The following is a 26,322-nucleotide window of genomic DNA, read 5'->3' on the forward strand; positions in this document are numbered from 1 at the left end:
AGACGAAGACTGTAGACCCTTTCTGCAGAAATTGACACCATGCACTCATGACATTTTGCACGGTTCCCGGAGGTGCAAGGAGCTGAGGCCAAGGCAGCCAGCCCATCCAGTTGTCTGGGACCTCCTGGCTTCAGTGTATGTCCCAACCCAGTCCCAGACAACAAGGGGGTGGGTCACCCTGCCTGAAGCCTACCCAGGGAGGGCTGTGATCCCTGGGAGTTGGTGCCCTGCGCTAGGGCTTCTTACAGCTCTAAGCCAGGCACCTCGGGGCCCTCTGTCCAGACTGTATTTCCTGGGGAACAGGGACATCTCAGTCCTCTTCCTGTGAACAGAGACCACACCCTGCGCCCGGTTCTGGCCTCGATTTCCTGAAGCCTGGGTCCCATCTTCCTAACCTCTGTGTACTCCAGCACTTAGCACAAGGCCAGCACCCACTCACTATTGGGCAAATGCCAAGAACTGTAATATGTTGTGAATTACAAAGCGTGCTTCCATTGGCAAAAGGCAGAAACCCAACTCAACACTCAGGCCAAAGGAAAAAACACAGGTGAAGGGAGGTGGATCTTAGCTCATATAGCTGAGAAGTCCAGAGGTTGGAGCTAAACTTCAGGCATGACTGGCCACACACCCTCAAACCTTCAGCAGTCTCTCTCCGTACACTGTCTGGCTCTCTTTTCCTCCTGTTGGCCTCATTCTCAAGCTGACCCTTCCTGGGTGGTGCCAGAGATGGTTGCCTGCAGGGCCAAGTTAGCAACCCCAGTGGAAAGAGGGCCCCTCTTTCCCAGTCCAGCACAAGTCCCAGGGTTGGCTTTGACCGGCTTGTCTGGGACCCGTGCTCATCCCTGCACCAATCGCTGTGACCAGGGAGACAGAGTGCTCTGATTGGCTCAGGCTGAGTTATGTGCCCATCCTGGGGCAGAAGAATGGAAGGAGCCTGCCCTCCTCTGAGCCACTTGGAAGAGGGAGTCTTCACATTAAAATCAGAAAAAAAGGGGGTACCTGGGTGGCTCAGTAGGTTAAAGCCTCTGCCTTCGGCTCAGGTCGTGATCTCAGGGTCCTGGGATCGAGTCCCACATCGGGCTCTCTGCTCAGCAGGGAGCCTGCTTCCCCCTCTCTCTCTGCCTGTCTCTCTGCCTGCTTGTGATCGCTCTCTCTGTCAAATAAATAAAAATCTTTAAAAAAATAAAATAAAATAAAATCAGGAAAAAAAGGGGGGACAGGCCCAGGTCACAGCTGTCCACTAGCCACCTAAACCATGGTGAGCCACAGTTGTCCGTGACAGGCACATACACACGCTGTAACAAGTGTCCAGGGTGGGGGCAGGGAGTCTGGGTCAGGGCCCAGAGAGGCACAGTGACCTGCCAGCAGTTTGGGGGGTGGCAGGTCCCCACTGGGATTCAGCCACCTGAGCAAGGTGCTGGGGAGTAGACCCGCCTTCCATAGCTGCCCTCTGACATCTCCCTGGCTATTCCAGGTTCTTCTGTGACCCAGTTGTTGGCCCGAGACATGGACAACGACCCCCTCGTGTTTGGTGTATCTGGGGAGGAGGCCTCCCGTTTCTTTGCTGTGGAGCCTGACACGGGTGTGGTGTGGCTGCGGCAGGCGCTGGACAGAGAGGTATGACCTGGCTGTGCATGCGTCCCAGTTCTTTCTGGGAGGGGGCTGACGCAGAGGCAGACTTTGGTGGAGGTTGGCTCATCACCTTTTAGGTAAAGCCCTGTCCTGACCCCGAAGTAGCATCTTCCTGATTTAATGGTGTCCCTCTTCCAGGGCCAGTGCTGACATGTGGACTTGGAGTTGGAATGGGGTGGTCGGGGTATCTTCAAACAAGGGACAACCCTGGATGGGCAAGAAGGACAGTGACCCAGGGTTCAACCCCTATAGAATGGTGGCTCCGTGGTATAGACGGTCCACCCCCATGCACAATGTTCCACTAAAGGACATTCCCGGAGACACAGGAATCGGTGACAAGGCAGGCCTTAGCAAATTAAGGTAGGAGTTTGAAAACCCCTACCTTTGTTGTCTCCTTACGTTTGAAGAAATGGCCACAGAGGCATCTAGTGACTTGGTCAAGATCACACAGTAATGGAGAGGCTGAGCCCAGGTTAGAGCCGGGGCCCAGGACTCAGGATATCTTCATGCCTCTGTCTAACTCTGCCTTCTCCCTCCCTCCCTTCTCTTTCAGACCAAGTCTGAGTTCACAGTGGAGTTCTCCGTCAGCGACCACCAAGGGGTGAGTGTCCCCTGAGGTCCCTGCCGCCCTGGGAGGCAGGAGCCCAGGCCCTTGGGCAGAAAGAGGCCAGGGGCCCAGGCCAACACTAAATCCCTGCCCCCTTCTCTCACCAGGTGATCACACGGAAGGTGAACATACAGGTCGGGGACGTGAATGACAACGCACCCACATTTCATAACCAGCCCTACAGCGTCCGCATCCCTGAGGTAGGAAACCCTGAGCTCACGCTTGAGGAACATGGTGGGGCTGCTGCTCCAGGGCCACCTGGGAGCGGGCTGAAGCTGCGGAAAGGGTGGCTCCGGCTCTGCTTCTCCTGCCTGCACCACAGCCCAGGCAGAAGCTCTGGGCAGGTTGGTGACCGTGCCGACGCCACCGTGGATAGGGGCCCGCCCGCTGCTCGAGGAGAGTGGGTTGGAGGTGGCCTGCCTGGCATGAGCCCCACAACTCCAGCTGGAGGCGGGACAGGACAGGAGTTGGGAGGAGCAGGTGGCATGGCCTCTTTCCTTCCGTGCACAGCCAGTGTGGGCCGCAGGCACATGGGATGGCAGGCCCAACCTCAGACTTTCCAGCAGTGCCCAGAATGGGTCCCCCCCACCCCACCTGCCCTAGGACTCAGAAAGCAGGTGGCTTCAGGAAGGGACTTTATTTCCCTAGCCTTATGCTTGTCCCGCGTCTCCCTGGCCTCTCTGCTCCTTTGGGTCGTCTGTGTACTCTGAGTGTGTTTGCATGAGTGCATACGTGTAAAACCAAGCCATCGCTGGTAATTGAGAAGTACAAATTATTGCATTACAAACGGTTCATTAATAAGCTGGCTGCTGGCTCCCAAGGGTACCAGGGTTCTCATGGCTTACTGTCCCTTTCCCAGTGACTGATGGCAGTCTTCGGGGCTGGCAGTTAGCCATTCAAAGACCTTGAAGGTGGTGGATAAAGAGCTTCTGCTGGGTGTCCCTCAGGCCTGCCCTCAGGGCTCTGGGCTGAGCGGCAGCCTTGAAGGGTTGGCCTGGGAAGGACGGGAGAGGGAATCCACTGGGGAGAAGCAGGTCAGCACTGGCGTTTGAATTCTAGTCCCTTTATATGTCATTGGATCAGGAGACTGGAAGAGTCTTCACAAAATAATCTGTTCAGTTTGTAGATGAGAAAACTGAGGCTCAGTATGGGATTTATCCAAGGTCACATAGCTTTGACTCTGTCTCTGACACCCAGGGCAGCCTCAGATTCCCTCCAAGATGACGAGACCTTGTCTCATGTTCCCCTCCCCCTCCCGCGCCACTCCTGTTCCTGGCCCTCCTCACTCAGCTATGAGCCAGTGGTCCTATGGTTGTGCCAGATGGAAGAAAGCGAGGACAAGTGTGGGGGTAGGAACACACCAGAGGCTCCCGCGCCCTTCCCCTGATGGGGCAGGGCATAAGGAAGGAGAGACCTCGGTCCCAAGCATGGGGATGCAGTGCCCCGAGCGGTGGCCAGTGTGTCCGGTACTGCAGCTTGGCTCTGGTCCTCTCATTTGGAAGTCTCCCTAATTTAATTAAGGGTCTCTACGTGCCAGCCTGCACTCTGGGCCCAGGCTCAGAAACCAAGGGCACGGCTCAGAGTTAATGAGCCTTGGGCCCATTGCTCAGCTGCCATCCTGGCAGGCATGGCTGTCCTCTGTCTTCCCTCACAGGGGGCAGCAGGCAGCAGCAATGGCAAGGGGACGAGAGGTCACATCCCTCCTCCCCAGCCTTTGGGCTGGGGCCAGCCTTTATCCTCGCTACCTTTGCCAAGAGGTATGACCTCCAATGCTACCCTGGCGGAATCCCCTGGGATTCTCTGAAGGTCTCTGCCTCCAAGGAGAGAGCCTCTTCAGTCAGTCATCTATTTAACAAATATTTATTGAGTGTCTGCTGTGGGCTTGGCGCTGTGCCAGGCTCTCGCCGCACGGGGACCTGGAAGGCCAAAAGAACGCCAAAGACAGGAGCTGGAACTAGCGGCGTTGGACCCCAGGTCCAGCCCCTGCTCTGCTTCCAGACCGCTGAGTCCATTTGGGCATGTCACTTACCCTCTCTGGGCCATAGTCCTTATCTAAGAAAAACAGAGGACAGGATAAAGTAGCCACCTGCCGCCCATCTGATGGGGAGACAGTGGGCTGAGAGGGGCCACTACAAGGACACACAGTTCTTGGAGGACAGCCTATGTGGTTTACTTGCTCATCTGTAAACATCCCCAGGTCACCTCCTTGACATGATACGTGATGCCCTACTTAGGGCTGCTCTGTGTGGCTGGTGGGGTATAGTGTCAGCTGGATGAAGGCCGAGGGCCACTCCTGACCCGAGGTGGCTTGGCACTGACCAGCCCTGGCCTGGTGTGGTCACCTGAGCTAGAACTTAGCTGCCTGGCTCAGGCCCCAGCTGAGTTACCTGTGAAAGGCCTGATGGCCCCTGGCCCAGAATTGAGTCTGGGCTCTCCTGCTGGCCTTGAGGTCACCCTGGCAACCCCGGGCCCTGGCCCTTAAGAAGCATGATGTATGACAGAGGCCCTGCAGAAATAAATAGGGTAAGAATGCAAACCAGAGAAAGAGAAAAGGGCCCTGGAGACCCTGAGAGTTTGCCAGAGTGACCAGAGAAATCTCAGCAGGCTTCCCAGAGGAGGTGGCTTTCCAGCTGAAGCTTGCCAAGGTGAGCAGTGGAGCTCTTGTAGGTCAAGACCCCTGGGGTTTAGTCCTGGCAGTGCCAGCTACTGGCTGGGTGAGACACTAGGCCTATCACTGCGCCTGCTGGCTTTGTTTCCAACAGCTGTTAAACTGGGGAGCTGGAGCAGGTTCCTTCTAGGGCTGATAGCCAGTGGTCTGAGGATGAATCCCAGCAGGAGAAGCTCCTACTTCTTCAGTCCTTCATTATTCCTGGCTTGCAGAGAAGATCCCATGGCTGTTTCCATCCACTGAGCTCCCTTTCCGGTCGTCCCAGCCCCCTGCCACCTCTCCCTTACCTTCTCAGCATCCACTGTCCCCAGCCCTACGGGCCCTGACAATTTGGGGGTCTGTTGTACCTAGAGCCCAAGGATGGGTGGGAAGAGCAAGCTTATAGGGAGACAAATTCTGGGTCTACATAACAAAGAACTTTCTAATATTGAAACCTAGTGCACAGTCTAATCCCCTACCCTTCCAGGGATGTACGGAGCTCCCCAGCCCTGGAGTGATGCAGGCTAAAGCCAGAGAACCACATGTTTCAGAAGCCATTCAGAACTGAGTATCAGAGAAGGGACGGATCAGAAGGTCCCAAACACACCCCATCAGAATTTCCATCAGAACTAGTAAGGATGCAGATTCTTACTCTCCTCCAACTCTGAATCCATGTTTTGGAAAGAGCCAGCCCAGGAAGCTGCATTTTAACAGTGGAGACCTGGCCCATGGGGACCATGTCCTTGGGCCCAGAGTGGGAGTGGGTGGGAGGTTCTGCCTCTTTCTCCAAGAGAAGTTCGCTGACCCCCTGCCCCACAGTCCTCCCCCTCCCCCCAGCCCAGACCCCCCTGCCTGGCCCCGCCCCTCCTCCTGAGAAGCCAGGCAGGTGTGTTGGGGTTTCTGTGCTCCTGGTTCCCCTCCTGCCCAGCCCTCTCCCCTCACTAAGCTGTTCTACATGTAATTATCCATTTTATCAGGGTGAAAGGCCCTGCAATTCACTTGTCGAAGCCCTAACGAGGCAGCGTGGCTGCTTTCAAGTCCGTAAAGAAAAGGGAAATCCTGCTAGAATTGGCAACTTAATTCACCAAGCCAGCCTCGACAGACCTCATTAAGTCCCCGTGTATTCATTTCAGGCTAATGGCTGTCATGCTGACTGCTGTTTGATTTGCTGTAATAGACTTTTATGGCGTTCCAATTTGCTCAAACGTGTTTGCCTGTGTCTGTGCCCAGCAGCACCGCTCCACTACCTCCGTTCGGGTTGTGTGTCCGCCTCGCTGACCTTCAGCGCTGCCCTGTCCCCTGTGTCCTCCTGGGGCCACCGCCCACCCACAGCCCTCCAGATCCACCGCGGGGAGGTGTCCCTGGGGCTGGGGTGTTCAAGGCTGGAAGATGGGTGTGAGGTTAGAAGTCAGACGGTGCCAGGTGGTTCCTTGGGTCAGGGAGTCAAGGAGGGCTTCTATAATCGCAGCGACGGCTGTGTCCTTGAAGTTTTGACAAGTCCAGCCAACTTAGCTGGACAGTTAAGGCTGTTATCCAACTGGCCTCAACCTACCTTTCTCGCCTTCCCTACTGGCTTCCTCTGCATGGATCGTCCTGTCAGCCCAGGGGCCGATCCGGGGCTCGTGAGCCTGTGTCTGCCCCTCTTTTCTCTTATTCCAGCACACGCACATCATGCTCTTCTAACCGGTCCTGGGCTATTTTCTTTCCGCTCTCAGCCTGACTCAGTCCTGCCTGGCCTTCAGAGCTCAGAGCTGACCCACTGTGCCCTGATCCATTGCGGAACAGCTATGAAGCAAGGCCCGGGGTTCTGAGCTGATGGGGACATGTCGGGGAGAGCGAAAGGACTCTCCCATTTGCCAGCTGTGCAACTCGTGACCTAACCTCTCTGGATCTCAGTTTTCTTATCTGTGAGCTAAGCTGCACTGTTTGCCTCCCGGGGTCATCGTGGGAGATAGAATAGCGCAGATGGGTAAGACCCTTTGCCCCGTTCGTGGCTCATAGCATCCTCAGTAAAATGCTAGTGACTAAGACCAAGGTCTTGTCTTCAGGGGAGATAATTTTACACAGCGTAAGACAGGTTAGAGGATGTCTGATGACATCTAAATGTATCAGATGCCATGATAGCTTACAGTGTGCAAAGCAGGAGGGAAGCACTGTGGAAGGAATGGCCCGGTCTCTATGCAGGGGCTGTTTCTTTGGGACCTCACAGGATGTGTAGAAGTTTGGTAGTCACAGAAGGAGATTATGGTGTCTCCGAATATTGTATAGTCTCTGCCCTTTAGTTTCTTTTCATATAGTGGAATTTCCAAAAGTGGGAAGTAAACTCTAACCCCTGACCAGGGACCCTGTTGAAGAGGGCCAGTGGCTGTTGGGGTGTGTGTGTCCCTCACCGGTACCCAGTGTTCCCTTGTGGAAATAGAGCTGGGCTACAAGTAGGCTCCCTGGGACCCTGCCCAGGTCACTGTGATAGACAGCTCGGGTCCCACATAGATCTTTGTCACTCGTGGCTTCGGGTGACCAGCTGTGAGGTGGGGAGGAGGCTGGTAGAAGAGAAGGGTGGACTGGAATGAGAAAGCAGGGGCTTGAGTGCCCGCTGCCCTGGGTGGGGACACAGTCCAAGCCAGGGTCCCCCCGAGGCCACCCCATCTCTCCATGTCACTTAGCAAGGACAGATGGAAGTCCCTCCTCCCTGGAGCTCCTTACTAGAGACAGGAAAGCAGGGAGAAGGAGACTCCTGCTGAGCATGTGTCCGTGAAACAGAGTAATTCAGTTTTGTGATAATAATACATTGACATCATTGTTACTGCTGAGTTTCCTCTGCGCCCAAGGCCGTGCTTGCGGCGCATGTGGGAGCTCCCTGAGCGCTCACGCCCCCTCACAGGCTAGCCACGTCGTTAGCCCCATGCCACGCATGTGGACATGGAAACAGAGAAGCTTTGTGACTTGCCCAGAGCTCCTCAAGGATGGAGCCAGGATGAGGAGACAGGTCTGGTTCCGCCTGCAAAATGGAAATAATCATGCCTGCTTTGCAAAACTATTATGAGGATTCAAGTAAATGGGACCATGTGTGGGAAGGGCTTCGCATGGGGGCCAGCGTAAGCTAGGGTCAGGCACACGGCCAAGGCTGTGGTTGGTGGTGCATTCATCTCCCCTGCCAGCCTGAGCAGGGCCTGTGTGCCCTCCGTCCCTAGCCCAGGCCCCAGCCCATGGACAAGAACTTCCCAAATGGCAGAAGCCCACTGCTCCCTCTGCCTCTTGGACAGTTGAGAGGACAGTAGGAGCCTTCGCGCAAAGGGCTCTGCCCTCACCAGCTTTCTTCCCCAGGCGAGGGGTCCATTAGGGCTCACAGTGTCCGGTCCCAGGGTGAGAGCAGCCAGGCCTGGTGCGGGGTGCAGAACGTGCCCACCCCTCCCAGGACACCACAGAGCTCACTGCTGGAGCTCTCTAGTGCCCTCTATTGCCTGCCAGCTCTGGAATCTCAGCTGCGCCCTTCTCAGCCATGCTCTGGGCACACAGAGAGCCAGGGAGGGGTGGCCAGACGAGGCCCCGAGCATGCAGAGGTGGGCATGACCAGACTGAGGAGCACCCACTGGGGACAACAGCAGCGCCCCCAGCTGCCCTCCTCACGGCGTGCCCATCAGACGCTGAATGATTTATAAACTGCATCCTCAGGTAGCAAGAGGTGGGGGTTCAGGGGGCTCCCACTGGCTTGTGCCTTCCATTCCCCCCTGAGATGTCAGCTCTGCTCATGAGAGTGTCCTCTTCCATGCCAGTCCCTTGACAGGCCATATTAATTTATACCTGGTGGCCGTGGTGCCCGGCAGCCCCCTCTGCATCTCTAACCACCCACCTATTGATCTGGGAGAAGGAGACCAATAAATCATCTCGGGGGCTCTGGAGCCTGCTGACCAGAGCCACAGTGGCTTCCCCTAGCCAGGCAGCAGCTCCAAGCTGTGCCATGTCTCTGGACCTGCAGTGAGCACCCTGAGGGGCTCACACCTCTTCTGGTCCCCCAGCATCTGCACAATGACAGGGACCTCCTCTCTGGCCGTGGACAGGTGCCACAGCCTATGGCAGCCAGGACAGCAAGCTTTGGGCTTGTAGCAGTGAAATGACATGTGACCATGGGCAAAGCAGCAGGGCCGCCTGTTTCTACATAGTCCTGAGGTGGGACGCATGTGTGCATCTTGATATGGTGAGCATGTACTTACTGGAGTAATATCCTCCTGTCTCTGTTGGAGGATTTTCCCTGTCTTTCGTCTGTCCTCACTACAACTCTGTAAGTTAGGGGAGAATTTTTCTTCCCATTTCAGAGATGAAAGAAACTGAGGCCAAGAGAAGTTTCATGACTTCTGCGAGTCCCCTGGCATCAAGCTAGAGCCATTCAGCTAGAGCCATAGTCTTGCTTTTGTTACCTTCAGCATCTTCACGTATGTCTTTTTTTAACTTTGTAGCTTTGCCATGGCCTGCTTATAACTTGCGGAATTCGCAAAGATGAGGCCCTGATCAAGCCAGGCTGCGGGCAGACGAAGGGGAGCTCAGGGCCTCACGCACAGGCTTAACCCTGTCCCCAGCTAAGGGCTGTCACATGTGCCCCATACACAGGCTGTAGTAGTCCAGAGGAGAAGCTTGGCTCAGAGCCCACTGCCCACTCTATAGAGTGAGGACCACCTTTGGAGGTCAGGACCCCACCACGGTTGGTCGTAGTGACACTCCTTTCCAGTAACCTGCAGGATTAGGGTGCCCCTGCCTCTGAGATTTGCATACGACATTGTTCTGTGAGACATGGAAAACCCATCCTTACAGGTGAAAGCCAGACTGCCTACCCAGGTCCCCACGACCTCCATGGCACACCCTCCTTCCATGCCCCCTGGGGCACGGCCAGGGCTGTGAGCTCCCTCCACCACTCTCTGCACAAGGAAGGAGGGTAGCATGGGAGCAGGAGACAGAAGAAGCCCAGATGTAGTTAAAATTACTATTTTGTTTTAATGTCCGTTACACCGGTTTCCTTGCCTATTCTGGCTGGGAGTCTTCGGGGGCTGCTGTCATTCTGTGGCAGGGGCTGCAGGACCGTCTGAGGTGAACAGGAGGCAGGGGCCCAGGTGCCGAGCCCAGCCTGCAGGCAGTAGGGATTTGCTGGCACATGCCGGGACACCTCTTATTGTGCCCCCACCCTTCAAGTAAAGACCCTCTAGATGGAAGGAGACAGAAGCTGGATGCAAGAAGATGCTCCTGCCGCATGGCTGGCCTGACAGCTCCACGAGCCCGGAGTCTACCTGTCGCCTTCATACCCTTTCTCTAAATGGTCTCCTCTCCCCTGTGGTGGAGCCTGTTGCTGGAGGGGTCAGGTTCCAGGCAGTGGTGTCTTCTCAGACCCTGGGTGGGCAGCTAGCTGGGGACACTGATGGTCAGAAGGACTTGTGCTCCATCAGTGACATGGGGACCCTGAGCCCTACTGTGGTTATGCGCACACAGATTCTGACTCCACCCGGGGAGGCCACAAGTAAGGTGCTGGGTCTTTCAGAGCCTCAGTGTCTCCTTCTGTAAAATGGGGGTACACTGGGGTTGTGTGAAAGTTCGAGGGGAGCCCATGCATGAAGCCCCACACTCCTGGGGTAGATGATGGGTATTCCCATTGTTAGCAAGAATTACAAAGAAGCATGTGGAAAACACAAAAAGGAAACACAACAATGAAAAAAAAAAAAAAAAAAGGAAGCAGTCACCAAGAAATAACTGGTAATGGCCTGAGAATCTTCCAAATAGGCTCCTTGGACCCAGCACTGGAGGGACTATCAAGGTGACTTAACCTAAGCACACATTTTGTAGAGATCACCAAAGCCAGACAGAGGCAGAGATTTCCTCAGGGACCCCCCGGAAGTCAGTGGCAAACCACGGAAGAGCTAAGGTGATCGGGGAAGATTCTCAGGGACATGGTCTCCAGAACCCACGGGCCTGAGCCCTCCCTCCACCGGAGGGGCAGTGCTATTCTCCCAGATGGACACTGATGTCCAGAGCTGGGCTGGGGAGAGGGGAGGATCTCTGCCCCCCCCCGGGCTCCTACAGCCCCCACAAGTTCAAGAGCGGTGTCCTGGCTGGCTGCTTTCCAACATAGTGCTTGGGGCCTTGCGAGTGTGTTGGCTGACCGCCAGCATGCCGCTGCTGTTTCTCCTGTTCTGGGGACTCTGGAATTTTGTCTCAGCCCCTTGATTTACCCAAACAAGTTGGAGTATTGTTAGACAGCTTGGGGACAGGCCTGGCAGCCCCCTTGACAACAAGCCCCACCCCCACCTTACACCCGAAGCTGGTGTGGATATGTTTGTGGGCTGCCTGACCCACCTTGTTTTCTACCAGGAGTGGGGAAAATAAAAGAAAGCGAGCAGGCGCTTGGTTGATGGAATTATTATAATTTCTCTGATTCCTTAGCAGCCTTTAATTACTTTGCAACTTTGTGGCACTGGCTAGAAGCTGGGAGGGGCTGGGCTCTCCTTCTTCATAATAACCTTAAGTGGAGACCTCCTGTCCATCTATGGAAAAGCCGGCTCCTCTCTCCAGATGCAATAATACAGCCGAGAGATTTCACCCAGGGCATAATCACTAGGTACAATGTAATCTTCCCCGCTCACTGTCTTCATCACCAATTGGCTGGCCCACTTCGCAGGCGTGGGGGACTGCCAGCCACAAAGAACCGAATGTCCGGTCGCGTCCTTGTCCAGGTGGGTCATGGGCTCAGGACGGTTCCTCTCCAAGTCCTGCCTCTGAGAAGGCCTTTTCCCACAGGCACCCCCGCCCCATCTCCCTGTCTTAGCCCAACCATGCCTCCTGCCATTCCCAACACAAACCCTACATGTTAGAAATCCATTGCATTTGCATGAGGTCTGAACTCCGGGCTTTCCTCTGCTTCCTGTGCTAGAGCTTTACTGTGGGTGGCCATTTTCCTGCTGCCTTGCCCTTGCTCATGCCTGGCCATGCCCTCCCCCACGCCCCCCTGCACCTTCTTCCTCTGTTTAGCCAAATCCTTTTCTTCCTTCCTTCCTTGGAATAATAAAGTGGGGGTGGGAAAGGGATTGGTACTGTGTCCCCATTTCACAGACAGGCAAGCTGAGTGTTAGTGAAGTCAGACTTGCCTGGTTATCCCCTCTGGAAATGGCTGGCTAGGATCTGACCCCAGGCCCTTCACCTAGTCTTCTCTCTGCTAGGCTTGAAGGCACAGGCTTCTTTTACCCCTTGCCCTTGGAGCTGCTCCGTATACCCACCCCATGCTGGCCTCTTGCAACCGCACTCCCAGACACCTTCTGCCTCCTGACCCTAGCCTGGCCTTTCCCACCTGGGGTGGTCTCAGAACCCCACTGTGGGCAGAAGAGGTGAACCAGATACAGGTCTGGTTGCTGAGCCTCCCTGGGGCTGGCCCAGCCAGAAGCAGCTCCTCCTGTCTTGGTCACCTGTCTGTACAGCACAGCAAGTTAGTGGGGGGTGAGCTCTACCCTGGAGGGGGCAGGAACCCCACCACCTGCAGCTAGGAGACTTGCATGAGGAAACCCCACCCCTTCCAGGGCTGAATTTGCCCCTCTGTTAAATGAGAGTGGTAATCCTGGGTTTGTTCATGTCCTCGTGGGGATCAGGGACAGGACAGACAGGAAAACCTTGAGCTTAAAGCCTCATGCAAGTGGGACAGATTAACTCCTGGAGTAGTTCTTCTAATGCCTCCTTTCCTACCAGCTTTATGCGTTTTCTTTTTTTTTTTTTTTTTTTTTTTTTTGAGTCTGTATATTTCTTAAGCATACATACAGAGAAACGAACAGCCGTAAGTGTTCAGCTTTGTGAATGGTCGCAAAGTGAACATATTGTGTGACCACACCTGCATCAAGAAACAGAAACTCTCCAGCACCTAGAAGCCCCTTGTGATTCCCAGCCCCTACCCCCATGGGTAACCACTATGTTGACTTCTGTCCCCAAGGAATATGTTTGTCTGTATTCATCTTACTGAATGCAGTCTGGTGTTTCTCACTACCCAAGCTATGGATCAGGCAGCTTCCTGTAGGAGGTCACTCCCCACAGTGGTCAGGATCAGTGCTAAGGTTCGAGGTTCAAGTCCTGCACTCACCACTTCCATTTGTGAGTCACTGGGAACATCGCGATCTCTGCTAAAATGGGTGTGGCACGGGTAGGGCTGCCTCGGTACCACTGTCCCTGTCCCACAGTGCTCTCCTGCAAGGGGCTGTGATGGTGCGTGCCTGGGGCTCAGCCAGCAACCTGTGCCTGAGAGCCTGGTGGGACCCTCCCCTGCAGGCATCACCTTTAGGCAGCCTCGGCTGGGGCAGACTCTTCTTTGCCATGGATATTTCTGGTGCTTGTGGAGCTGTCCAGCGGCCGGGACAAGAGGATGGAGGTGGAGGGGTGGTGTGGGAAGGGAGTTACAGGGAACTAAATGCAGTGAACAAAACCTGGGCTGAGAGGAAGGAGGCAGAAACACAGCAGGAAGGTCCCTTTCCCCACTGAGGTGCCTCTGCTGACCCCACAGGAGTCCTTCAGATTGATAAGAAGGTCTGATTATCCTCCTGTTAGAGCGGGAGAAATGAGCCCAGGCGGGTTAAATGACTTGCCCAAGGTCACACAGCTGATTCCAGATTTTGTCCTCATTATACTCCTCCAAAGCAAGTCCAAATGTCTTTTAGCCCCAGCGCATCCCCTTGGAGCTTGGGGTTTAGTGTCAGCGGCCGCCCTCTTCAGTGGTGCTGGCCTTGAGTCTGGAGGAGGTGGAGGGAGGGGGCTGTTTGGCTCGGAGGGGGATTCTTCTGTAGTGACCTTTATTGTGTTCTAGCACCTTCAGCGTCCCGCAAAGCTGTGGCTTATATCAGCAACCCAATCTGAGGTCTGTGCAAAAAAAGAAAAAAAAAGAAAAAAAAATCTTTAAAGGCTTCTTAGCAGCTTGAAGTGATTGTTTTTTCTTTCCCTTACCTGGTCAGGGGTTGGGGCAGGGCCAGGGCAATGGGAGAAGAATAATGAATTCTCCTAAAGCACTGTCTTCCTCCCCACGTCCCCAGACCATCAGATCCCTCAAATTCAGGGGGCCCTAAACCTTTTAAAAAATCCCCCCCGTCACAACTCAAAAGATGAGGGTGGAGGGAAATGCAGCAGCAGCTATTGGGGCGGAAAGCCCTAAATGGTGTGGAAGTAATGTCTAAAGTGTGCTGGCGATTACAGACATTTCCACGGAGCCACGCTTAGGCTGCATGGGTCGGTGCCAGCAGCCGTGGGGAAATAAATAAATAAAAAGTGAGCCAGCATTGGAGAGCCCGTTAACTGTTGCTGTGCGGAAGGGAGGGAGGCGGCAGGTTACTGGGAGGGTGGAAGGAAGGTAGCCAGGCTCATTCATTCATTTCCTCCACCCATCTATTCATTCCACTGTACTGAGCTCCTGAGAAGTGCCAGGAACGTAGCTAAAACCTTTCTGTGGTCAGTGGCCAGAGTCTCTCAGGCTGGTGGGGTCTGATCCCAGACCCCTCATGCCAGCCTCCCCTTGACTTTCTGATTTCCTGCACCTCCACCTTCTTTCCAGTCCCTGAGAGACTGGGCCACAGGGCCTTTGCACAGCAGTACCTCCCTTTCTTCATGAGCTCCCATGTCCCCTGAGATCTTCAATCCCAGATTGATCCCTTTTCCCAGTACAGAACAGATGCTCGTGTTCTGGGTCTTCAGGGCACCATAGCTATGACCTTGAGATGTAATGGCTCACTTATTTTCAGGACTGTTTGATCACTGTTGGTCTCCAAGAGGAGATAGTGGGCTCTGTGAGAGCAGAGGCATGCCCATGAGACTATTTCCCCATCACTGGACCTTTGGGACCTCATTCCTAGTAGGGACTTAGTAGAGATTTGTTGCACGATGCAACATTTATTGCATGATGTCTTCTGGGAGCTTCTCTTCCTTCCTCTCCTCTGCAGCCCCTATCCTTTCAGTGAGAAATTCCACAGACCAGCCAGTGGTGTGCCCTGCTCCCATGGCCCACTGCGGAGGGCAGCTCAGAAGTGCTGGCAAGTTCCCCACCAAGGCCTTGGGTCTCACCAGACTTCTGAGACAGCCAGTGGGACAGGGCGAAGGCACCGCACGCAGGGATATTGGAGGACGGGGTGTGGCTGAAGGGGCTGGGGTATGGTAGGCAGAGGAATAGCCCCAAAGAAAGGAAACCCCCGCATGGTAATCCTCGGAGCCCGTGACTGTTCCCTTACGTGACAGAGGGACCCTGCAGGTGTGATGATGGACTTTCAGGAGGAGATATCCTGGCTTTGCTGGGGCCTCAACATCATCACAGGGGTCCTCATGAGGGGGCGGTGGGAGAGTCAGGAGGAGAAGCGCCAGTAAAAGCAGAAGTCAGAGAGAGGCTGGAAGGTTTTATGCCGCTGGTCTGACCATGGAAAGAGGGGCCCCTGAGACAAGGAACAGGAGTGGCCTCAAGAAGCTGGAAAAGGCACAGAAACAGATTCTCCCCTAGAGCCTCCAGAAGGGGTGCAGGCCACTAACCCCTTGCTGTGGGTTCTGTAAGACCCATTTTGGATTCTGGCCCCCAGAACTGTAAGATGATAAGGGGGCGGGGATTCGTTAGGGCGCCTGGAGGAGGCTGATGCAGGGTGCTTTGGAGACAGAGCAGTGGGAACATGCACTCTCCAGCGCACCCTAAGCACCCCAAACTCTAGTTCATAGTTCCTTTGGGGCACTTCAGGCAGGAGGATAGATGTCCCCGGAGGTGGGCTCTCTAGAGGTCAGGGTAAGGCCAGTGGTCATTGGAGATGACCCCTGAGGGCCAACCACAGAGGAAGGGCACCTGGGGCTGGGGCGTGGAGAGGGCAAATGGCTGGGAAGGGGCCCTGCAGAAACCGGGAGGGGTGAGGTAGGAGTCCATGTGTTGGGTGTGGAGAGGGAGAGCTTTTTTTATTTTTTTTAAATTTATTTATCTGAGAAAGAGAGAGAGCATGAGCAGGGGGAGGGACAGAAAGAGAGAGAATCCTGAGGCAGACTCCCCACTGAGCGCAGAGCCCGGCACAGGGCGCACGTGGGGCTCCATCTCACACCCTGAGCCAGAATCAAGATTCAGATGCTTCACCAACTGAGCCACCCGGCGCCCCAGGAGGAAGAGCTTTTAGATGACTAAAGAGAACAGGGCTGGAAGGGGCTGCATCTTAGAACTGGCCACTGGGCTGCTGGGCCCTGGGGAGCCCTCCCTTTGCACAGAGGTGGGCTTAGCGGCACCCGGGTTCTGGCAAGCCCCCTGGAAAGCTTGGCCTCTGGGCACCAACCAGCCCAGAGACCAGGGAGAGAGAGGAGTCTCTGCTTGGCTTGCTTCCCTATTGGTAATGGTGCTAGAGTGCCGATCCCACACCCCTGACCCCACCTGCATTCATTCATCAGACACTGGGTGCCTGCTGGATGCCAAGCACAGGCTGGGTGCTTGGGACACAGGGGAATGCACCGTGGTGCCTGGTCCCCCTCGGGAGGTCCTGGCTGGGCCCTGCTCACCCACAGTGACAGGCGCTCTTCAAAACGGGATGGAAGGCCTGTGTTTGAGGACGTGGGCAGCCACCGCCAGAAACCTGGCTCTCTCTGGGTTGCTGAGCGGGTAGGGCAGTGCCATCCACCCATCCCATCTTTGGAGCAATAGGAAACCTGGGTTGTGCCTCTCACCTGCCCAGTCCCGGCTCCCGAGCCCCTTGTGGCAGGCGGCGTATGTGTGAACGTGTCAAGTGTGGCTCCCTCCAGGCAGCAGAGTTGGACAGACGTGCTCTACATGAGCTTGGCGAATCGGTTCTCTCTGCTCTGTCCCAGCCGTCTGCCACCCTGCTCTGCAGCAGCCTGGGTTTCCCGGCTGGTCGCTCTCAGTATGGGCTGGGGAGGGTGGGAGCAGGGACTGCCTTTGGTCTGAGACAAGCAGAAAGACCCCCACTCCGTCTCTGGGCCTCCATCTGCTTCCTTATATTTGGGGTGGGTGGAAACCCCACAAGATAGAACAGGTCCTTCGGAAGGGTTCAAGGGCATTATGGAGGAAGGGGCCTCCTAGAAGGCCTGGCAAGGGCTAGTGTCCACACCTTCCTCTGACCACCTACTGCAGCCTCCTTTATACCACTTTTCCGACACGCAGGTCCTCCTGGTGCCAAGTTCCAGGGCTTGTGATCTGATTACAGATAGGGTCTGTATCTTACAGTTCCTTGAAACCATGAGCTCCAGGGGTACTGGGCACACGGAAAACACCAGGAACAGCCATAATGACAGTAAGAAGAGTGTGCAGGCACTCTCGTGTGCACCTTTTATAGCCGATCAGAGGTATAGGTATGAGGATTATTCCCAGATGGAAGGTGGGGAACCTGGGACTCAGAGAGGTTAAGTCCGTCATAGAGCTGGGTTGTGAGCCCGGGCAGCACCGCCTTCCAGCGCCCCCATATGCTGTTGCCCCTCTGTTGACAGTGAGTCTACAGGGTCCCATCTTGCACATCGAGTGAATGTGCCCTGGACACATAGAACCTTCAGCCCTCCCGGGGTCTCCATACATCCTCTGTCCCCTGGATGGTGCCCAATGCCATGTCCAACATGGGCTGGAGAGGGTGACAGTGCAGATACTACGCCCAGTCCTAGAGAGCCGGACTGGGGCGTGTTCCTGGAGAGATAACCTCCCATCCTGCACCACGGCCAGCATGCAGGCACACACCTCAGGCGTGCTGTCCGCCGTGCCTCCTGTCCCATGTGTCTTCCTCACAGGTCAGCGCCCCAGAGTGCTAAATCTTGGGCAAATCGGCCACAGCCAGTGGGAGGCCAGGAGGACAGAAGGAGGGGATGTGGCCATCAAAGCCATTAGCAATGAGCTGGCCAGGCGAACAAAAACACGGCTGATTGGGGCCAAGCAAACCAGCTTCCTCTGGGCCCTGTTCTGTAGCCCTCTGAGATGGGACGGGGGATGGGGCACATACGTGGAAAATGTGTGCTCCCTGGGAATCACTGACAGGCACGACTCATGGCGTGGATGCTTGGTTATGCCTCCCCATGAGAACAATTCACAGATGGAAATAGTCACTTCACATGTAGAGAGAAGAGATAAGTGGGTTTCTGCCTAGAGGCTTTGGACTGGAGCAGACCTCGTCCCCCGCCACCCTCCTGGGACAGCAGTGTGCCTTTTTTTTTTTTTTTTCAGATTGTATTTATTTATTTAAAGGTACAGGGCATGAGTAGGGGAAAGGGCAGAGGGAGAGGAAGAAAGAGAAGCTCAAGCAGACTGAAAGCCCAGAGCCCAACATGGGGCTCGATCTCACAGCCCTGAGATCCTGGCCTGAGTGGAGATCAAGAATCAGATGCTCGAGGGGTGCCTGGGTAGCTCAGTGGTTAAAGCCTTTGCCTTCGGCTCAGGTCATGATCCCAGGGTCCTGGGATTGAGCCCCGCATTGGGCTCAGCGGGAAGCCTGCTTCTCTTACTCTCTCTCTCTGCCTGCCTCTCTGCCTACTTGTGATCTCTGGTTGTCAAATAAATAAATAAAATCTCTGGTTGTCAAATAAATAAATAAAATCTTTTAAAAAAAGAGTCAGACGCTCGACGCCAGAGCCACCCAGACGCCCCGACAGCAGTGTATCTTAAAGAAACACTGTACCGGGATTCTTCCATATGTCCTTGGTCCTCCCCTTTTATCTCCCTGGGTCTCAGTTTACCCACCTGCCCAGTGGGGTTAATCACCTTGGCTCTGGCTAGCTCACTGGCTAGTCAAGGCTGTTGTAGGAACAGACAGCCAAGGGTGGGATGGCATGAAAACCATGGCATGGGCTCCCCAGGTCATGGCCCTGCTGAAGGGTGCCCTCAGGCCATTTTGTAAAGAGGGGATTTGTGGAGCATTCCTGCCCCCTGACCAGTGCTCTGACACAGAGAACCATCATAGAACATGTCCCTCCATGGTGCCTTTCTGGGCTTCAAGGTTCCTTCCCTCAGGTCAAGGGCCACCCAGTCCCAGCAGCTGATGAGCAGAGGTGGGTGGGGGTGTGTTGGGAAACAGAGGCCTGGGACACAGAGCACCCTGTCTGCGCAGCCATGCCTTGGGACAGGTCCTTCCCCGGAGTCTCACCTGGAGGGCTTGCAGCCAGGCAGGCCTGTCCCTTCTGCACGGATGGCCTTGCAGCCGGCCTGCAGCAGACACGGCTTTTTTGTTTTTGGTTAAAAAGCCTCATTGGAGCGTTATGATATTGGAATGTGAAGGGTAATTGAGCTGAAAGCTATTCTCTTCCTGTGACCGGCACGATAGGAGTGATTGAGGCGCCCAGGCCCGCGCACCAGCCTGGGAATCCTGATGAAAGGGCTGTGCGGGGATGGGGGTGAAAGAGGTACGCAGCCAGGCCCCCCGAATCTCTGCTTCTCTCCCCGGAGGCCTGGGCCTGCCCCACTGAGTGCTCCCCTGAGACACTGAGCTGCCAGGCTGGGTCTCCCCCAGCCTAGAGGAGATGGCCAAGGCCTCAGCATGCTGGGCACAGGCAGAGGGTCTCCAGTGACAGGTGTACGAGGAGAGGGCTGGGCATCGGACTGAAACTGGCAGAAGAGCCCATTTCCTGCAGCCCTCTCCTGCCCCCACTGGGATTCCTGTCCAGCTCCTAGTTTGCAGAGGGATCTCTATACCTTCTGCCTCTCTCTCCCCCTCCACGGGCTACCCTACATCTTCCCAGGTTTGGACAATCCCAGGGTTTTCGAAGCCCCTTCAATGCACATAGGAATCACCTGAGAATCTGCTTGAAATGCGGATCCTGCTGCAGTACGTCTGGCGGAGTGCCTGAGTCTCTATTTCTACCGTGCTCCCATGGGATGCCAATGTTGCTGGTCCTCCCACCTGGCTTTAAGGAGTAGGATTCTAGGAAGGGATTAGGGCATGGGTCCAGCAAGAATTCTCCAGATTCTCAGTGCAGGGCCTGGCTGTGAGGAGACCCTGAGGGGGACAACAGCCAGTTCCCCAAGCAGGGCTGCCCCCTGTGGTGGTATAGTCAGAGCACTGAGCAAGAAGAAGGGGAGGGCTAGTGAACTCCAGCCGAACTCAGCCTAAATGTTACTCTTTTTTTTTTTCTTTTTTTTTTTTTTTATTTATTGGGGCGGTGTAGAAAGGAGCAGAAGGAGAGGGACACGCAGACTCCTCACTAAGCATGGAGTCCCACGCAGGGCTCGATCTCACGCCCTGAGGTCATGACCTGAGCTGAAATCAAGAGTCAGATGCTTAACCCACTGAGCCATCCAGGCACCCCTCCAAGCATTGCTCTTAATGCTGGGTACTCTGGAACTGGGTGGCATTGTCTGAAGAAAGGAGCCCATTTTTCTTGGCACAGAGGGTGGTTTTGCTCGCCAAACTATGTGTTCACGGGTCAAGGTCTCCTCTGAAGGGACAGCTTTTTCTAGTTTTGCACAAAGGCACCATAGAGACCTTGCCCTCAGACGTAAAGCCATCACTGTCTACTTGCTTCTGCACATCTCCATCTTCCTCCCTCATACTGCCTGACCTCACAGCTTCTCCTGGCAGAAACCAGAAGTCCAGGGGAAAGGGAGACGCTCACGCTTCCAGACTTTGCTTCTCCCTCTAGTCCTTCCAGCCCCTTCTGAGTGGGGAGAACCCCGGATACCTAAGAAATAGATCCTTTCCAGCCACCTGTCCACTCCTTGTCCAGAGAGCTCAGCTGGAGGGGTCAAGCTAAGACAGGCCTCTCTGTCCCACCCTGGGTGGGGACCAAGTCTGCTGTAAGGAGGGGATGTCCTTGAGTAAGGACTCTCTGGCGCACCCCAATCCAGCCTATGCCCTCCCTCTAGCATGTACACACACACACACACACACACACACGCATACCATACTCAGTCTCTCCGCATGGCCCATTATTAATTGCCATGCAGGCGTAGCTGAATGGGCCCCATCAATATATGTTCTAGCAGCTTCAAGGAACTGGGGCCTTTGGTGGGACAGCACAGCTTATCTCTCCTGTCCAGGCTTTCCCTGCACAGGACTCCACTGGCATATAACGAGTTCCTCCTTGGGGGTTTCTGGGCCTGAGTGCCAGGCCCAGCAAAGGGAGAGAAGCTCACCCCTTCCCAGCTCCGCCTCTCCTGCTCCTAGCTGAGCACAGGCCTGCCTCTTACCCTGGTGGTACCTGCAGGCCAGGCAGGGGCCTCTCCGTGCCCGTGGCCGTGGCAGTGGCCACAGAGCCACAATCATAGGACAAACCTCTGCAGCTGCTGTCCCATTTCCCACCACTTCCAACCCAGCCTGAAGGGCCCCCTTTCCACCTTAGACTCAACTCCCTCATCCTGCTCTGCCGAGGATTGCATGGACAGGGTCATTCTTCTTGCCTGGTAGCATGTTGTCGGTGGGCAGATGTGTGAGGCTGGGTCTCAGGTGGTCTCACAGGTGGACGAAGCATCATCTTTCCCAAGCACCTGTCAAGCACTGCCTTCCCTGATGGCCTCTCATCTCACATCCGGCTGACTTGGGTTGGCATTCACAGCCCCTCGGACCGTCAGAAGAGGGAAATGTCCGCGTGTTCCTGCTTTTCCCTTCTCTGTCCCGCCTGGTGAATAATGTGCACAGTGAATGTTTATCAAACACGTCCGCTGTGCCAGGGACTGGGCTCAGTACTTTCTTTCTAGGCATCCCTTCATTCTTAGACCACCTTGGAGGAAGATGTATTCACTCTTCTCCTTATGCCAGTGAGGAAACAGAGGCCCAGAGATGTTAAGTGACTGCCCAGGGTCACACAGCTGGTTAGCAGACCCCACAGTATGCACCGGTATAGCGCCTCTGTGTGGACACTCTCCTATGACATGGAAATCTCAGCTTCTGGGGGTCATGCAGGACAAGTTCAGGCATCTCAAACTTGTAAGACAATTCTTCCTCGGTAGAGCTGGAATATGCTTGCCCCCCATTTACATCCCACTGATCCAGGTTTGCTGGCTGGGATGAGGGTCTGTGAATGAAAGTGCCACCATGGGAGGCTGCCATGGGTTGAACCCACCTCATGGGTCCCATTAGCACCAGCATGTGAGCCTCTGGCCAGCGTGTGATGTGCTTGATAAGGGCAACGGGACCTCCAAGTAACCTCTTCTCCAGAATTCCCTGAGTTGTAGACCCCTGGGCCTCATCTCCTCTAGCTTTTTGACAAGGGAGATAATAGTACCACTGCCCTCTGGGAATCATAAGCCCAGCGTTCCCTGTTCAGGATTTTTAAACCCCCTTTGTTGGGGGTCAGACACCATGGGTACTAACACCCCCCCCAAATATTATACTTTTTCCATTCTGAAGTACCCATTTGCCCCTCCTTCCAAAATATGTGAAATTGGGATTTATCTGAGTTAGCCACATACAGCCTTTGCCTGCATAAGTAATGACCACTATCACCTCACCAGAATGTGACTTCTCTGTTGCTCCTTCGCTCTCTGCTCCCCAGGAAACGGCTTAAGTCTCCTGCCATTGGAAACATGGGCATTCCTCACCCCTCCCACGCCCAGCAAAGCGAGGCTGAGTAGTGGTGGGAGCTGAGGCAGGGGTTGAGGACCAAGGAGCCTCCAGAGGCCATCACTGCCCTGTTCCTCTGAGCCATAGACGATACCCACATTTGGCACTTCCTGTGCAGGCAGGAAGTGCCGACATTTTAGACTCCTAATTTTGGCCTGCTTCAGCAAGAGTGTGGTACCCCAGCATCAATCCCTTTGGACCAAGATTTTCTTCATCCCCGACCCCTGAGTGTGCAAGTCAGAGCCAAAGAGGGGAGCAGCACTGGTTAAGTTTTGTACTCTGCTCACAAGTTCAGTTTCTAAGGACTTGAAAAGTTTGGGACTGGACTGGCTTTTCACAGTCTTGTTCAGAAGACCCTTAGTCCTCAGGGAAACTCTTAGCCTGCCCCTCCCAGGGAGAGGCTGAGCCCTGCTGCTCACAGTCAAAGGCAGACTCTGGAGCTGCTTGGGAGGTGGAGCAGAGACCCCTCCAGGGTCCTGAGACTTGGGGAGCTGAGTAGTTTGAGGCATCAGGACCTTTTGGAGGGAAGCCAGTCAGCCCCCTCCATCCCCCACTCCGGCTCTTCCCAGAAGTCCTCAGGCAAGGAGGCTCTAATTGATGAACTTGTTCCTCTGTAGCTGTCACACGTCTTCAGTTCATTACAGCCCCATCTGCCTCTCACCGAGGCTGCTCTCCCGCCAGCCTCCCGGCTGGTCTGAAGGGGAGAGCACATGAGACAAGAGCAGCTGGGATCTGAGGCCCCATGATTATCTTGGAGAGTCCAGTCAGGGTAATGGCAGGTCCTTCTTTGGAACTGAGTGTCAGGACAGGGGTGAGGGAGGAGGGAGCTTGAAGTGGTTAACCCTTAGCTATCCAAACCTGGAGGCTGGGGCCACTGGTGCAGCCTGCCCGTGGGCCCCCCACCCCGAGGTCACTCAGAACACGGAGGGGGCTGGCCTGAGACTCAGATAGCCTGGCCTTCTGCACCTGTAACCCTGAGCTTTCCTCACGCAAGGCCCAGGAGCTTTCAGGTGGGGACTATTACGTTTGATTGCTGGCAAGTATTTTGAATTGACTGCCTGTGCCCAGCACCATCTCCGGCACCAGCAGGCACGACACACTGATATTCTACGTCTCCTGGGTGGGCTCCAGCTTTTAGCGGAGTGCAGATCTCTGGTGCATCCTGAGTCTGAGATGACACTCCATGAGTGTGGGATTGAGCGAACGTGTGGAGAGGCATGCCGTGCTCCAGAGTTCCAGTCCTCTCTCTGCTGCCAGCCAGGTGACTTTGAGTGTCACTTACTACTGAACTCTGCACGGCGAGGCTGTTATTTCCTCCTTGCCCACCGCACAGGTTAGGCCCTGCCGTTGCTGTATTTAGCCTTCGATTTTATGGGTAGTAAATTCAACAAAGACTGGCCCCGAGGATATGGAAGACACTCATGCAACAGTCTTGGTGTCCAGAAGCTTCTGGTGTCACAAGGAAGACATGTAGAAACCCACGCAGTGGCGAGCCCAGGCCGGCTGCACGAGACTCGTGCCAACACCCACTGGGGGCTAAAGGGGCTGAAAGGCACTTAGTGGGGGGAGGGAGGCTTTGCAACCTGCTGAGTGGGCTGAGCTGGAGGGGAAGGGCTGCCCAGGCAGGGGCAGGGGAGTGGTCGCTCAAGGAAAGGACTGGAGGCTGGAAAGGGCCAGGTATGCTTGTGGAACAGGAAGGAGAAGGCTCTGGGATGGGCCCAGTGGACCCCAGATTGACTGGAGCCACAGTATAAGGGACCCCAAATACCCCGGTCATTGGGTAGACTTTCTCCTCTGGGGCCGTGGAGAGGAGTGGAGTGCTTTTGTGTCCGAGAAGGGTGCTGTCAGGGCTGAGCTTTGGGGCAGGGTCTCAGGTGGCTGCAGACAGGCTGGATGGGGGCGGCAGAGCTGGGGGTGCCGATCGTCTCTGCTCTCACCCACTCTTGTCACAAACTGTCTAAATCTGTAACTCCCTGTCTTAGAAAAGGTACTGTCCCACTTCCCGTTTCCCTGCATTATTTTTTCCTGAGGTTTCAGAAAACATCTCTTTTGAGGCTCCCACTGTTCCCTCCTCATTCCTGGCCAGGCTCTGAATTTTAACCATTCTATTTTCTTTACAGATTTTATGATAAACAGCCCATGTTTTCCAATGCCTTCCCTAAGTGTGTCAGACTGTCCCTCAAGGCACTGATGTGTCCCTTCGCTCCGAGATGCTCAATCTCATCCCCACCCGGATACGTGATTGTCCCCAGATCCCACTGGTTCCTTCCAAGTGGCCGGCAGAGTTCCAGCCCACCCCAGATCCATAAAATTTGGGAGGGAGTATCCATCATCTCAGGCTGAATCTGGGTCACCCTGGCTCATAAACTAACCCACAGAACAGGCCCCCTCAACTCAGCCAAGGGACATCTGTCCTGATTGTCACGTTTTTCCTGCCACTTCATCTGAAAGAACTGGTTGCCCCTAGCCATCACTAGAACGGCCCCACTAGGACAAGAAAAGGGTGCAGCCCCAAGGAATGCCCTCCCCCCTCCCCACTCCTGCCTCCACCCTGGCTTGGCTGCTGCCCGACCCCAGCTCAGTCCCTTGTTGCTGATAGAGACATAAAGTAAGATTTATTTAAACCCCTCTGAGCTGAGTACTTTCTTGAATTCCCTCTCATTTCTACTGTTCAGAAGACTTGCCAAGCTAGATAAGCACACACATGTCCATTCCCCTACAAAAGGCTGCTGCCACCACCAACCACATCAGAATTGTTAGTTAAACTCCTAGGATGTTAGACCCTAGGGACAATTTGGGGGTCTTTCCCTTGCCCTGACTTCTACACGCATTAGCTCTGTTCTGAGGGTGGCGATCACCATGTCTGCCCGACGCCGAAGGTAGGGCAGGGATAGACGCTGCCCCAGACATCTTGGCTTGGGGATCTAAACTCTGAGATCCTGGAGCATCCCCTCCCCCAGCTTGGACAGGCAGAAGGGAAAGGTCCTTTCAGACAAGAAAGCCAGTAGTAGTCCCTGGCCTGATGCCCGAGGAGCCGCCGTCTTCCCCTCCCTGCATGGGCGGCCAGGAGAGGGCCCCTGGGGGCTGGGTTCACTCTGCTGCCGGCCTCTGTCCTCTGAGGCTCTTCCGGGGGCCACGGCCGACTGCGCGCTCCATGCCCAATCTCTTCCATCCAGACTGCTCATTGCACTTTTTATGGCTTGGAGCTGGTGGTTTATGGAGCAGGAGAAAGACAGCAGTAGAACTGAAGGAAGGGCAGACTGGTCGGGGGCGGGCTGGATGGTACTTATAACCTCTGGTTAAGCCCAAAGACATTGCGTAAATTATGGCCCGTATCTTCCTTCAGCCCCATTTTGCATTCCTGATCAGATCATCATTTTCTACTGGGAGGGAAGGAGTTCTCATCCCCTCACTCAGGGCTCAGGACCTTCCTGCCCTCCTGGGTCTTGTTCTAGATGGCAAGGAGTCGTCAAAGCCATAGCCACAGAGTCTGTTCATTTTCCAAGTTGACCCTGACTCACATATATATATTGGGGTTCGTGGCATCGCAGAAGGCTTTGCTCCACATCCTGGGAGCCCAAGAAAACTGCCTCATGTTGGGACCATTCAGCGGGTTGTTCGAAACAGGAAGAAAGCTCTGTTGATGGTCAGACACCCAGCGTGACCGGCTTTTACTGTGTGGGGCTCTGTGGGGTAGGATTTGCCCCGTGTTCTGCCTGTAAAACAGGGTGAGCATTCTCCGCACCCAGTGGCATTTGTCTGGAGCTGGCGGGCTGGAGACGACCGGTCCCTGATGTTAATGAGACTTGGTCACTCAGGCCAGGTCATAGCTGATGCCCCCCTCTCCAATGTGGCCTGGGATGTGGTGATTGATGCCAGGCAAGGGGCATCGCAGCTCTCCTTTGTCACCCAGAAATGCTGCCCAGGCAGCTCTG

At 55.0% G+C, this 26,322-nt stretch overlaps 1 protein-coding gene across 4 annotated transcripts in view; it reads left to right on the forward strand.

Moving 5' to 3' along the window:
• CDH23 (cadherin related 23) overlaps positions 1 to 26,322 on the forward strand; it is a 355,087-nt gene that overhangs the window by 68,433 nt on the left and 260,332 nt on the right. For all 4 annotated transcript variants that reach the window (XM_044239712.1, XM_044239715.1, XM_044239714.1 and 1 more), the window contains exons 3-5: positions 1,475 to 1,617; positions 2,186 to 2,233; positions 2,347 to 2,439. In XM_044239712.1, coding sequence (XP_044095647.1) covers positions 1,475 to 1,617; positions 2,186 to 2,233; positions 2,347 to 2,439 — 284 coding nt within the window. The remainder of the gene's footprint in view (positions 1 to 1,474; positions 1,618 to 2,185; positions 2,234 to 2,346; positions 2,440 to 26,322) is intronic.

Source organism: Neovison vison, chromosome 2, assembly GCF_020171115.1.
Source record: "Neovison vison isolate M4711 chromosome 2, ASM_NN_V1, whole genome shotgun sequence".
Lineage (NCBI taxonomy): Eukaryota > Metazoa > Chordata > Mammalia > Carnivora > Mustelidae > Neogale > Neogale vison.